This window comes from Myxine glutinosa, chromosome 4, assembly GCF_964187855.1.
Source record: "Myxine glutinosa chromosome 4, kmMyxGlut1.1, whole genome shotgun sequence".
NCBI lineage: Eukaryota > Metazoa > Chordata > Myxini > Myxiniformes > Myxinidae > Myxine > Myxine glutinosa.
The window spans coordinates 177,620,792-177,636,034 of record NC_136264.1 but is presented as its reverse complement, the minus strand read 5'-3'; the positions used below and the strand labels follow the sequence as shown (position 1 = coordinate 177,636,034).

General features: G+C 45.1%; 1 protein-coding gene across 4 annotated transcripts in view; it reads right to left on the bottom strand.

Moving 5' to 3' along the window:
- Positions 1-15,243, bottom strand: part of SLC25A48 (solute carrier family 25 member 48) — a 137,434-nt gene that overhangs the window by 69,968 nt on the left and 52,223 nt on the right. For 3 of the 4 annotated variants that reach the window (XM_078776749.1, XM_068114021.2, XM_078776750.1), the window contains one exon: positions 10,631-10,674. In XM_078776749.1, the coding sequence (XP_078632875.1) occupies positions 10,631-10,674 (44 nt within the window). Of the gene's footprint in view, positions 1-10,482; positions 10,604-10,630; positions 10,675-15,243 lie in introns of those variants that run through there. The other variant, XM_068114025.2, reaches the window with a different exon arrangement.

The window sequence follows — 15,243 nt, the reverse complement described above, 5'->3', positions numbered from 1 at the left end:
CAAAACACGTGTCGTTGGAGCTAAAACAAGAGAGCCCAGAGCAGGGTGTCGTCCACGTGGCAAAATCCAAGGCAAGAGAGTCGTGTCATCCACGAGGCAAAATCCAAGGCAAAGATCGATCAGAGCTGGAGGTCGTCCTGTGGTGAAATCCCAGGCAAAGAGAGAACAGAGCAGGAGGTCGTCGACGTGGCGAAATCCCATGCAAAGAGAGAACAGAGCTGGAGGTCGTCGACGTGGCAAAATCCCAGGCAAAGAGAATCGTGCCGTCCACTGTGCACTGCGAAATCCCCGGCAAAGAGAATGATCATGCGCTGGACTGGGATATTATCAGACCTGCCCACGCCCTTCAAAATGTTCCAGGGCCTTCCATTGGCTGAGGCTTGTCGCATCATGGCAACGGGTTCCCGGCTCGCCATTGATCACCTGGGCCGTGCGTTTGGCCACGCCTTCCTGCTCATTAAAAATTGCTTCCCTTAACCAACGAGGGTTTGAAGATCCTGCCTAACTTCAACGCATATTGGTTTTGATTACTACACAATGGGAAAGGGCTAATCTTTACATTCAATAGAAAATAACTGACTACTGCAGGCTACATGTTGTCATGCAATTTAACTAAAGGGGGTTTGCCTTTATGGCACAACCGCAACAATATGAACGGCTGGCTCGGAAAGCTTTAAGATTTCAGTGTATGGCTTTGAGACTTCACTGGTGTACTGTGTGTATCTCGAATTGCTACTGGCTTATGTGATTCGTGTGCTGTGCATCTTTGACGTCCTCCTTGCCCATGCACTGGGGTGTTCCATGCATGTTAGTGATTCTATAATAAACCTCTTGTAAACAGTTCTAGCGTTTCCACGGGTTTATTCTTGGAGGTGAGGGAGACGGGGGACGGGGGGGGGGGGGGGCGGGTGCTGCCCCCACAACTCCATTTACATTTCGCTGTCTGACAACATGGACCAACTTCTATCCACTCATCCCAACTCTCTCTTCCTCATATGTGGCGACTTCAACTGTTATCATGCCAGCTTGCTGTGTGTGGGTTCCTCTCTCACCAGCCATGGCACCTCAGCAAAGGACTTCTGCGACTCATTGGGACTGACACAATCTGTCAATTTCCTGACCCAGATCTCAGTCATTGGAGTATCTTCTCTTCTAGACTTGGTTATGACAAACTTCCCTGCAAATGTCTGCTGCTCTTCTTCTGCTCCAATCAGTTCTTCTGATCATGTGCTTGTTAAAGTGGACATCTCTCTGGCCATTCTCACAGAGCCTCCTCAGCATCGACGAGTCTGGCATTTCACTCAGGCCGACTGGCACGGTCTGCAAGCAGCCATCAATCATCTGGACTGGTCTCCCATCTCTACTGCCTCTGACAAAAATTCTTCCTGGGAATTCTTCTAAAGCAAACTGCTCTCTGTCATGCACAGATTTACCCCCATCTCGTCTTCAGTTGTCTTACCCTTCCTCCCGTCCGTCCGTGCATGGTACACTGAATGTTGTGGTGAGGCAGTTGCCCTGAAACAACTTGTCTTTGCCTCTTGGAAGGCAATCCAACTGAAGGCAATCTCAGTTCTTTCCACCAAGCTCGGAACAAGTGTGTGTCTACCCTAAGGAGTGCCAGGAAGAACTATCTCTCCACACTCAAGAATGAACTCTCAAACCTGTCTCCTTCCTCCAAATCCTGGTGGCGTCTGGTCAAATCCGTTTCTGGTGTTTGTTCCCCCTCCCTCCCCTCCCTTACCTCAAATGGCTACACGGTTGACACTGCACGTGACAAAGCCGAATGCCTCAATTCTGTGTTTGCCTCAAAATATTGTGTCCCAAACCCATCTCTCTCTGTTCCCACCTTACCCAGTCGAACCAAACTGCTCCTGGACGCTGTGTCCTTCTTTCCTGACAAGGTGGAGCAGTTTTTGTCAAACCTTGACTCTGATTCTGCAACTGGACCAGACGGCATCAGCCCATGGGTCCTAAAATCCTGCTCTGTCGCTCTATCTCACCATCTCTCTGTTCCTTTCACCCTCTCTTTTGCTCAAGGTAATCTGCCAGCATCTTGGAAATCAGCAAACATTACCGCTTTACACAAAAAGGTGCAAAAACAGATCCTTGCAACTACAGACCAATCAGCCTGCTCCTAATTAGCAGCAAAGTCATGGAATCCATCATTGCTTCAGATATCAAATCCTTCCTCTTCTCCAATGGCTTGATCTCTGATCATCAATTTGGATTCAGACCAGCCCTGCTAAAAATGTTCTTTGGAATATCTAAAGCAACCAATAGACTTCTCTAGACGTCTATAGAAATCTCTGTGGAACAATTTATTTCTATAGAACAGCACCATAGTTCTACAGGACAAAAATGGTGTTCCATAGGACAGAAACGGTGTTCTATAGAAGAGCACCTCTGTTCTATAGGGCAACACTCCTGTTCTATAGGACAGCAATGGTGGTCTCTAGAAGAGGACTCTGTTCTATAGGACAGAAATGTTGTTCTATAGAAGAGCACCTCTGTTCTATAGAACAGAAATGTTGTTCTATAGAAGAGCACCTCTGTTCTATAGGACAACACTCCTGTTCTATAAGACGGAAATGTTGTTCTATGGAAGAGGACTCTGTTCTATAGGACAGAAATGTTGTTCTATAGAAGAGGACTCTGTTCTATAGGACAGAAATGTTGTTCTATAGAAGAGCACCTCTGTTCTATAGGACTGTTTTATAAACCAGAGTTACAACATTGTCTCAGATTGTGAGTTTAATTCTGAATCGATCTCTAGCAATACCTGTAAGAAAACCAACAAGCAACATATCAATATTCAGCATTCATAGGAAGCAGTAATGGATTTGCAAACGAGCACAAGCAAGCTTGGAACAAAGGAATGATACGCACCATCTAATTATGCACAACATTACACACAATAATTGTCACAGGAATGATCGTAGCGCTGTCTGTCTGAGTTCTTATAACTGCCGCGCAGTGGACAGAAGCCGCATGACACCTGGGTTCAAACTTAGGCACAATTTCACTACATTCTCCCCGGCGTTAAAACTACACTACACCTAGAGGTGGAAACCAAGCTAGCAAGCTATAGCAGCATAGAAACACCAGTTAGCAGCAATCCATGTCAGTCCCAGCCATAGCGATCGGGGCGGCGAATTTCTCTAACGGTGCGCGTCCAATAGGCGCCAGGAGCGTCAACCACGAGGCCAAATTTCCCCGTGTCAGAATAACCGCCTAACTTGGGTGACGGCGGTGGCTCCACTAGGCCATCCGGATCGGGCGCGTGCGGTGGTGGGGTTGACGGTGGATTCCCCATCGACGGATTAACCGGGCCGAGGTCCGGCCCAACAGCATCCCCACATGGGGCAAGATGACGCACCGAGACTGTAGATTCACGTCCATTTGGCAGCAGCACTCGAGCGTGCTCGGGGTTGGCTTGAAGGATATGAACCTTATCAACGAGCAGGTCATATTTACTTGAACGAACTGCGCATTTGAAAAAAGCCGGTCCGGGCTCAGCAAGCCAGCCCGGCAAAGGACGGATACCTCCAGGATGACGCGAGTAATGAAACATACGGTTGTGGGGAGTTTGATTAGTAGCGGTGAACCATAAAGTCCTGATCGAGCTTAGCACCCCGGGTACCACCCAGGCCCATCGGTCCAGTCCGAGTCTGCGCGACTTAAGGCCCAGAGTAATGGCTTTCCATATAATGCCATTAAATCGTTCCACCTGTCCATTCGCTTGTGGCCGATACGGAGTAGTATAGCTAGAAGCGATATTACGCTGGAGCAAGAAGGTTTTCACATCCTGGGACAAAAACACCGCTCCTCGATCGGTGTGCACATAGGCAGGATTCCCAAACATAGAAAACAAGTACTGCAGATACCAGATAACCGTTGCAGCGGACATATCGCCACACGGGAAAGCAAATGGGAATCTGGAGAACTCGTCAACTATTGTGAGAAGATAACGAGAACTACCCGAAGCCGGTATACCCGGACAAGGCGGTAGACACAAAGTCGGCAGGGGCCCTTTGAAGTCCATTGCCAATCTCTCCCATGGCCATGTAGCCTGGACGAGTGGACCAGCGTACCCATCCGAGGGTTGTAGAAGCTAGGTTTGAGTTCAGCACAAACGGAACAAGTGCGACATAGCTGACGAATGTCCTCAATAGAGTAGGGCAAATTGTGACTGCGCACATAATGAGCTAAACGCGTCATGCCAGGATGGCACAATGAGGCATGAAGAACGCGCAGGTCCTCAAAGGAGGTGAGACTTGCACACACCGCTGGCCATGATAATGCATCCACTGCGAGATTATCCCGCCCTGGGCGATACCTGATAGTGCAGCAATAATTGGCTAATTCAATCCTCCAGCGAGTGATTTTCTCATTCTTAATGCGCTGAGCATGGCGCGTGTCGTACATAAAAGCGACACCTTGTTGATCAGTAATGATCTCAAAACATTTGCCAAGCAAATATGGCCACTAGTGCCTGATAGACTCAACAATGGTGTATGCCTCCTTTTCAACAGACGAGTGTCGTTTTCCCACAGAGATGAGAGTCCTTGAAAAGAAGGCCACAGGTCGCCCCCTTGAGAGAGTGTGGCAGCTATCGCGTGGTCCGACGCATCGCTTTCCAAAACAAAGGACTTGTTTTCATCAATAGATGACACAGCGGCACCAGCTATGTCTGACTTCAGGCCATGGAAAGCGGCCTTAGCGGCGTGACACATGGGGAATTCTTTGCAATCCACAAGTGCACGAAGCTTCTCAGAAAAAATTTGAACCCACTTTGAATAATGAGCAAAAAGCCCGAGAGCATGCTTCAATGTAGCACGATCATGTGGCGGGCCCATGTCGAGCAAGGGTCGCAGTCGCTCCTTGTCTGGGGTGATAGTGCCGTAGGTTACGGTGTACCCCAAGAGATCTATCGTTCAAGTGGAATAGCGACATTTAGCCTCGTTCATAGTCAGGCGGTACCTGCGCGCAATCTCGAGGAAGCGCTTCAGATTAGCATCATGATGAGCTTGATCGTACCCACAAACCGTGAGATTATCCAGGTAAACAAAGACATTGGTTGAGCTCTCCTTAGCAATGATGTCATCCATGGCCCTTTGGAAGCAGGTCACCCCATTTGTGACCCCAAAAGGCAGCGAGTGAACTGGTACAACCTCTGTCCGGATTCAAACCCGGTGCAGATGCAATCTGCCTCAGAGATTAGAATTTGTTGATACGCGCTGCGGAGATCTAAAGTACTATAGACCGAGTACTGTGCCACCTGGCGAACCAGAGAATCCAATCCCGGGAGTGGGTAGGCGTCCAATTGCGTAAACCGATTAATTGTCTGCGAATAGTCGATTGCCATGCGTTTGCGGTGAGTTTCGGTCTGAACCACCAAAACTTGGGCTCTCCAAGGCGATCAACTAGGTTCGATTATGCCCTCCTTTAGTAGCTGCCCAGTCTACTCAGCAAAGAATTGCGTGTCAGCCCGTGAATAGCATCGCGATTTAACGGCAACCGGTGTACAGTCAGGAGTCACATTGGGAAACAGTGACAGTGGTTCAATTTCCATCCCTGCCAGAGCACACACAGTAAGAGTGTCATCACCACCAAACTCCATCTCCAAACGACCATGCCGACGGAGAAAATCATGTCCTAACAACACTTCCGCACATAACTCTGGTAAGACCATTAAGTGCACATCCAGAAACATTTGGCCATTAATCACAAGCTTCAGCTGGCATTCCCATCGAGTGCGTTGCCATAGCCCTTGGGAAGCCATAACAATTCGGCGTGTTGTCCCGAGAATCGGCCAGCCATGCTTCTGAACGAGTCGTAAATCGACATAGCTATCAGTAGAACCCATGTCGATTAAGGCGTTTGCGATCTGCCCCTTAATCATAATTGGAGTAAGAGCGTTGGACAGTCCAGGTGGCCCGGTAGTTGTCGAGTCATCCAGAGGGGGCGCTCGAGCCACGCGCGTGGGCCCGACACCAGCCAGCATCGATCGTGAAGCCGAACGAGCCCCAGGCGATGAAAGGATCCCAGTCAAGGGCGTTTGAGCCGCGCGAGGATTGCGCGGGGAGATGATCCCAGTCAAGGGTGTTCGAGCCACGTGAGGTGCCACTTGTTTCGTCAGCAAGTTGATCCTAGTCAAGGTCGCGTGAGCCGCGTGAGGCCTGCGTGGGGAGGTGATCCCAATCAAGGCCGCGCAGGGCGCCGATTGTCTCTCGGGCGGAGAGAGAATCACAGACAAAGTCGAGCGAGTTCGCCGGCCCCGTGACGAGCGACAAACCTTTGCAAAATGTCCTTTCCGAGAGCACGAGTGACACGTCGCTTCTCGGGCCGGACAAACTGACCTTAAATGATGCCGGTTCCCGCTGAAGAAGCACTTAGTTTTACTTCCAGCTGATGGAGCGGCAGTGGCGGTGGCTGTCACACTCGGGCCGGGATCCTCGAGAGTGTCCGTTGTCCCCGTTTCAGGAGGAGGTTTAGCATTCATTTGCTCCATGATAGTAGCTCTCTCCGGTTGTGTTGCGCCGATTAAACCTGCAGTGACGTACGGACGATCATACGCTTCTGATTGTGTCTGTGCTTCTTTGTACACGAGCGATAATGTATGAGCTTTTTCCAGCGTCAGATCCATTTCTTCAAGCAATCTCTGTCGTATTATAGGAGAGTGAAGCCCCGAAACAAATGAATCTCTCATCAAATCATCACATACTTGTTCGTGTGTCCGTGCTTCCGTTGTACAGTCCTTTGCTAATCGGCGAAGTTCCTGTTCTATAGGACAGCAATGGTGGTCTATTGAAGAGGCCTCTGTTCTATAGGACAGAAATGTTGTTCTTTAGAAGAGCACCTCTGTTCTATAGGACAACACTCCTGCTCTATAGGACAGCAATGGTGGTCTATAGAAGAGGACACTGTTCTATAGGACAGAAATGGTGTTCTATAGGTCAGCAATGGTGGTCTATAAAATGGTGTTCAGTAGAAGAGGACTGTCATTTTGAATGTATCTTGTCTAACCTTGTTCCCTGAACCGCTTGGTCAGATAACGGATTTCGCCAGTTCCCGTGGCAGCTGGCTATAGTGTTTGCAGTATATTATAAGCAGTTAGTTTATGAACAGTATGCCTTATCATTTCTCAGATGACGAATACAAAAGCGAACGAACATACTGTATGTCGCCGGCAGGCGCTACTGTGTACGGGGTACCTGAAGACTCCGGAGCGGAAATCAGCGAGGAGATTACAGTAATGGCCGATACGTTGCGAGTGTAATGAGGGGGGGGGGGGGGGGGGTCCTGAACCTACTTTCTGTTAAAACTAAGTCTTAGACAATAAAATAGCAATGATTGGCTGACTTGTGTTATGGATTCGTCACTTCCGTCTTTGTGGTTTTCATCTACTTGAGGCATTTTTAGTTTCATGTACTATTATTGTTAGTTTCAGTGTGAAATGGAGATAACTGTCTTCAAAGGTAAAAATAGTGTCTCAGAAGAAAAACGAAATTGGTGAGGGAGAAACCGGAAGAAGAAGAAGAGGCGGGCGAGGGGAATCGAGAGAGATCGGGGAAGAAAGGCCTATCTGCTTCGTGGTGTCGCGCAGACCTTGTGGACATTGGTTGCAAGCGAATATTGGTTTCCCCGGGAAAGGGATTCTTGTGACAGTGTCGTTATTGCTGTGGCAAATAAACCTGCGTGACAGGTTTTGGTTCCGAAAGTGAATCATCGCTGGAGAGCAGGTACGCCTCCATTACCGGCCAGTCCGCCATTTCACCTCGCACCATCAATTCGCCTAGTTCCCCGTGTGTGTCGTGGATTTTCCTCGGAGCAATCTCAGCTTGGGAACCGCTGATCTTTCATGTCAGCTTTATTGTCTGGTGAATGGAAGGTGTGAATTCCCAATCACCTTTTGGGTGAACTATTACCGGACTGACGTCGGCCCGACCTCTCACCAAGCAGCTCTTCTGCATCGTCAACTGTCAGTCGTCCTGGGTTCAGGTTTCAGTACGACCTTTTCTTGTGATCACAGGAGCAGGGGTCGACTTTGGCCTGGTGTCATGACACCGTGACTTTGGGGAATGTTACAGTTCGCTCACGTTGGAGTACTGTGAGTTATTGATTCAGGAATACATTGGTGGTACCATCATAGGAATTGTATGGTGTTTGCTGTGCAAGTGAGAGTTCCCTTATACTTGCATTAAGTGTTATTATTGTGTGAGTTTGAATACAATACTTGGTTTTTGTATCAATTGATTGGTGTGGTTCTACCATCCCTGCAAAAAATGTTCTATAGAAGTCTTATAGACATCCTATAGAACAGTCCAATAGAGTTTCTATAGAACTCTATGACCGTTTCTATAGAAGAACTTTCCTATATAACATGTTTTCTATAGAATCCTGAAGAGCATTTTCTATACAATCTTATAGAGCGGTTTCAATATAATCCTATAGACCTGTTTCAATAGAACCCTATAGAATGGCTTCTATAGAAAGGCACAAAATCCTACAGAAATAAATTCTATAGGATTTTGTGCCTTTCTATAGAAGTCATTCTATAGGGTTCTATTGAAACAGGTCCATAGGATTCTAAAGAACGATCCTATAGGATTCTATAGAAACCGCTGTATAAGATTGTATTGAAAGTGCTCTTTAGGATTCTATAGCAAACATGTTCTATAGGAAAGTTGTTCCATAAAAATGGTCCAAGAGTTCTATAGAAACTCTATTGGACTGTTCTATAGAATGTCTATAAGACTTCTATAGAAACATTTTTATGGCATCTCTATAGAACATTTTTTTAGCAGGGAGGTCATTCTACTCTGGACATGCTGCTTCTGCTGTCTCAACAATGGATGGAGGTCCTCAATGCCAAACAGGAAATCAGAGCTGTCTCCCTTGACATATCACGTGCCTTTGATATGGTCTGGCACCAAGCTCTGCTCACCAAACTCTCCTCCTATGGTATCCATGGAAATCTCCACGCATGGCTTGCTGACTTCCTCTCGGGTCGTAGTCAACGTGTGGCCCTGAATGGATTTCTCTCATCTCCCCTTCCTGTTCAGGCTGGAGTTCCCCAAGGCAGTGTTCTGGGCCCTGTGCTTTTTCTGGTCTTCATCAATGATCTCTCCGACTCTCTCGAAATTCCTCTCTATCTCTTTGCTGATGACTCCACTCTCTGCCGCTCCATTCCTCATCCCTCAGATCGGCACTCTGCAGCCTCCTCACTCTCTGCAGCCCTGGACAAAATCACAGACTGGTCAAACAAGTGGAACATGTCTTTCAATCCTGAAAAAACTCACACTCTTACCATGTCTCTCGAAAAAGACCGAATGGAAAACCCTCCCATCTACTTTCTCAACAATCCTCTCCAAGAGGTTCTGTCGCTCAAGCTATTGGTTCTCACTATCTGCGATGATCTTTCTTGGGAACACCACATTTCCAAGCTGGCCTCCAAAGCCAGTCGCCGACTGGGCATCCTCCATCTTGCAAAGTCCTTCCTTGGCACACCTGAGCTCCTCACCACATACAAGGCTTTCATCTGCAGCTCAATGGAATCCTGTTCCCCCCTCTGGGCCGGTGCTCCTGCCTCACACCTAACTCGGCTTCACGCTGTTGAAACCAAAGCTTTCAGAATAATTGGAATCTCCTGCGATGAAGCTAACTCCGAGGGCCTTTCACTCACTCATCTCAGGCAGGTTGGCGGTCTTTCTGTCTTCTACCGACTCCTCTCCGGCCTTGCTCCCCAGCTCTCTCTGTGCTCTGTCCCCCAAATATTCCAACAGGTCGCACAAGACCTGCCAGCAACCCTCATGGTTAAACTGCAAAATCTAGGCTCTCTGCTCACCTTCACTCTTTCATTCCCCTTTTCTCCCGCCTCTGGAACAAACTCCCCCACTCCCTTCAATCCCACTCTTCTCTCCACGTCTTTCAAACAACTGTTCACCACCATCTCTTATCTTCCCCCATCCAAAACCTTGATCTTTTCTACTCCCGCTAATTCACCCCAGATCCACTTTTTTGAAATTCCAACTTCTTTCCTGGAAGTCCTTGCAGTGTCCATATGTTTTATACCTCTCCCACCTCCCCCCATGCCCTCTACCTCCCACAGTTCTTTCGATGTCCCTGCTCTCAAATGTTGTGTTTGTGTCCTTCCCCCTCTCTCCCCATCTTGTCTATCGCTCCCCTTATTTTGTGTTTTCTGTGTCGGTTTAACTTTTTGTCTGATTAATGTTAGCTCTTTCACGAGCCTCGATCTTGTATACAAAAAAGAAAGAAAAAAAAGAAGATGTTTAATGCTTGGTGCAAGCTGCTCATATAAATCTGAATGAAAATCATTTGGTGGATGAATCGTTGGACTTGGGCCTTACCCGTGGTCATTGATAAAATTGGTGGTGCTTTTACTCTCAAGCACACTGGACTACAATCTGGTTTGTTTTGCATTTCAATGTAATGTTTGGCTGTCTCTTTTGAAGTTATTACCTTATTATGCTGTATGGTATCACTGCTTGTTGTGTTATGTTTCGCATTGTGGTAGAAATGTTGCCTGCTATTACTCGAGTGGAGATGTATGGCACAAGCAGAATTTCCTTTTTTTTGTATATTGGAAGTATCAAGGTGCATCACCGACCTTAACCGTGTCCAGTGGGTGGCCAACCAACACACCAGCAGCCCCTGTGGATAAAATAAAAGAAAATTATAAAGCATCTGAAAATGCAAAGCCCATCCGCATCTGTTTGTATTCAGATGTGTTCAACCATAATCTAAACATGACGAAAATAGTTTAAAAAGAAAGAATTTTTTTTTGATGATTTCATGCAGGTTTGACCTTTTAATCTAAAATAAATAATCAGGTTCTAGCTTTTGTTTGGTGAATTTATTGTGTGCCCCAATATGCAAATTCTTAAAATTTTAGGTCAATTGGGTGAAAATGGATGATTTTGGATGACGCTGACCTTTGACCATTTGACCAAATTATTAATTTACCTTCTCCATATTCTCATAATAAAGCTTTCTTGAAAATATGATGACAAAACTCAAAAGATAAATTGAAATTGAGGAAGGGAGGGGGGTGAGGAAGGGAGTGGGTGGAGTGTAAGGGGGAGGCTGAGGTGACGGGAGGGGAGGGGAAGGTGAGGGGAGAGAGGAGAAAGATATACTACATATACATATTTTGGGGGGTGGGGTGGCTTTGACAGGCCCCTCCGCTTTGAGGAGGGGGGGGGGGAGGAGGGGGAAGGGAATGAGAAATTTTTTTTCCCATTCAAACAGTGCTTTAACCTCAGTGTTGTACAGGTAAAAAAAAAAAAGGATATTGTAATACCCTCTGCCACCATCACCAGGTGGCGCTATACAGTACACATTTACATAGAGAATTTACGCCCCTCTCCCAGTCCCCTACACTCTCGAATGATTCCGCAGTCACATAGCCCATGTTACCCCCCAGACAAAGATGTATTTGTATTTGTACCCCGAGTAAAGTATATAAGTGTCTATAGCTGTAGTACCCGGCATTGCTCAAGCAAAAAAGAAACATTAACATCTATCTATAATTCCAGTAATCTCTGTGTGTTTGTTTGTACGTTTGTACGTTTGTTTGTCTGTGACCGCTGTTTCTCGACAACCACGGGTCCGATATACTTTAAACTTGCCAGGTATATTGCTGGGGACCCGAGGATGTGCCTTTTCAAGGTTTCATATTAATCGGACAATTACTTACCGAGCTATGTCCAAAAAACGATTCAACCAATCAGAGAGCAGCGAGCTATCGCGTGTGCCGAACGTGGCGGACACACTCTGCCTCGGATGGCACATTTGAGAGCGTATTCATTTATTTCACGTTTGCAAACTATGTTGGCGCTATGTTGGCGTTAAACTATGTTTTAAAACTAATAAAAACCCCGGGGGGATTGTCACTGTACTCGCAAGCCGTTCGCCGTTCGCTTTGGCGTTGCGAATGGACCAAAACATTTCATGCACCAAACCATTTCATGTAAAGCGTTCGCCGTTCGCTTTGGCGTTGCGAATGGACCAAAACATTTCATGGACCAAACCATTTCATGTAAATAGAGGGGGGGATATAATTTTAGATATAGATATAGTACGGGCATGCCCTAGTATTTGAAATGAGGGAAAATATAATGGAAAAGCAATTACATCCAAATCCGAATCCATCACAAATATTAAATCATCATTTTACCTTTTCGTTTAATATATGCTGCTGAATGTGCCGTTCATCACGTTTCTGAGTTAAGAATGATGACGATCAGGAGAAGAAGAAGAAGAAGCCTTACCACCAACTTCGACTGCTTCCGGAATAGTTTTATCATTCGTGTTCAAATCTCTGGTGATTGTTTTGTATTTATTTATGCGAATGTGTACTTGTATATAATTATAAGTGTCATTAATCAAAAGCTTAGGCACTATAGGGCACTCCCAGGCACTCACTGATGAACCTCTGAAAGTTTGACGAAGATCCGTTCAGCCATCTCCGAGAAAAATGGCGACACACAGACCAACGGCTCCCTTATATAGGAGATAGATGACGTACATACCATACACCCCTCCTATTATCTGGGTCTAAAAATCATCATCCTGGGACTTCTGTTTTTAGTTCTCCCCTTTGGAAATCTGCCTTTATGTTCTTCAAAGTGTTTAGCTAGGCTGTTGGTGCCAGTTTAGGTGTGGAGATCAGGTGTGGATCCATGATTTTTTTAGGTTAAGGTGGGAGTCGGAGGCGCAAAAATTTACATCGCACTGAAAAAATAAAATTTCGCCGAGCAGAGTGAGGGGAACATTTTTTATGGGTGTTTCTTTTGTTATAAATTCTAAAGACAATTCTAAATATAGACACAGAATGCTCTAATACACTTTTAAAGAAGTTATCGAATGAAAAAAAACTTTTGGCATTTTGCTCAAAACTTAACATTTATTTCAATTGTTGTCTCATCTTAGAAATCCAATTGAATGAAAAGCAGAGATTGCATACAATGAAAGAAATTACACAACAATCAAAACAAATCAATTATTCCCATGTAAACTGCAACGATATTAAATAACCGTAAGGTCAATAAAGTTAACGTGTGACGTCACTGCGATTGTCTTATGAAATCTATTTAAATCAGACAGAGGATTCATGAATAACATCCTTTGGGGATATTTTCTTGCATACGCGTCCACTACCTCTCGATGTCTAACTCAATATCTTTGTACACATACAACAACACCAAAGCATTGAATTGATCAACACCAAAGCATTGAATCGGCCATTATTGTTGTTGATTGTTCAATCGGGAAATGTAAAGGACAATAACAGAAATTACACCGAAAATACCTATCCATCTTTTCCAACAACGTTTAGTAACTATATAATAGACCCTGATTTTTGGGATAATGTATAAGTACACTTCAAAAACGTAAACACAATTAAACCCTTAAAGCATTTTTTAAAATGTAATTGTGATAGATTTTACGTTTACATTATTGAAACGCTATGCAATATTAGGTAGGCTTACCTACCTTATTACCCTCACCAGACGAGAGGGAATTGCATTAATTTGGTTCCGTTTGTTACTTGTGCAAATCAGAGATTTTTCAACTATATTGGTTGGTCTTGTGCGTTATTCTGTTTGTCTGTCAGTCGCCTACAGGTCACAATTTAAAACCGATCTTTACGAAACTTCATCAAATTGTAGAGATGGTCATAAGGAAGAAGCCTATTGATTTTGAGTTAAAATGTCAAAAGGTCAACATAGGCCAAAGGTCAGCAACTTTGTCAAATTTCTAAAATTCTCAATTTTCATCCAATTGACTGAATTTGAATAGGATTTACATATCAGCGAACTGAATTCAACCACCAAGTATTTTTGAGATCACAATAGGCCAAAAGGTCAACATAAGCCAAAGGTCAACAACCATTTCAAATTTCTAAAATCCTCAATTTTCATCTGATTGACTTGAAATTTGAATGGGATTTACATATCAGCGAACTGAATTCAACCACCAGGTATTTTTGAGATCAACACAGGCCAAAAGGTCAACATAATCCAAAGATCAACAACCATTTCAAATTTCTAAAATCCTCAGTTTTAATCCCATTGACTTGAAATTTCAATAGGATTTTCATATCAGCGAAATGAATTCAACCACCAATAACTGCCATTCTACTTTGTTCTCTTTTCCCAAATGTCGCTCTATGAGTGATTTTTCATTTGTCTGTCTGTTTGTCCGCACAAAACGTGAGTAGACCCTTTAGAACCTTTAAACCCTTTAAGACCCAAAAGCCTCAGAGAACCAAAACACCCATAAAGACCCAAAATACTCCAAAGACCTATATGACCTAAAATACCCTAAAAAACCCTGAATACCCAAAAATCCCTTAAACACCCCGAAGAGCAGAAAGACCCAGAGGGCCCCAAAGATGCTTAAAAACCCAAAAGATACCAAAAACCCCAATGGCCAAAAGACCCAGAGGACCCCAAAGACCCAAAATACCTGGAGGATCCCAAAGACCTGAAGTCCCTTAAACAACTGGAAACCCAAAAGACCCAATGGACCCTAAAGACAAAAAAGACCCAGTGGACCCAAAATACCCAGAGGACCCCAAAGACCCTCAAAGACCCCAAAGATCCCAAATACCCAAAAGTGCCTAGAGCCCCAAAATACCCCAAGGACCCAAGAACCTGAGGACCAAAAAAACCCATAAGACCCTGGGGAATCCAAAAGGCACAGATGACCCAGAAGACACAGAGGACCCGAGGACCCAAACCACACACATGCTGGCAAGGGTCTGCAATCTCTGATTGCTCTTTCTTTTTATATACTTAGCCCTAACAGTGGAAAATATATATATATATATATATATATATATATATATATATATATATATATATATATATATTACTGCACGAGACAGTTTGCCACGCTTTGAGACCACATCTTCGGTTATATTTACCTCAATACATATGGTGGGACAATGCCAAAGTACAGATGAGATTGTTTTGCCAACAATATGGAGCTTATCGTACTCAACACAACTCTGCCCTTCAATCCCTGATTGCCAAGGAAATATTATCCTTGCAATCCAACCTCTCGGCTTCTAGTACTGAGAGAACGAACTCTCTGCTGGCGAAGAAAAAAGCTCTTCTTGCTGGTCTATGTGCAAAGCAAGCTAGAGGAGCGCTGATCCGTCTCTGAATGGAGAACTTGTGTCATTTGGATACCTCCTCCAAGTTCTTTTTTGCA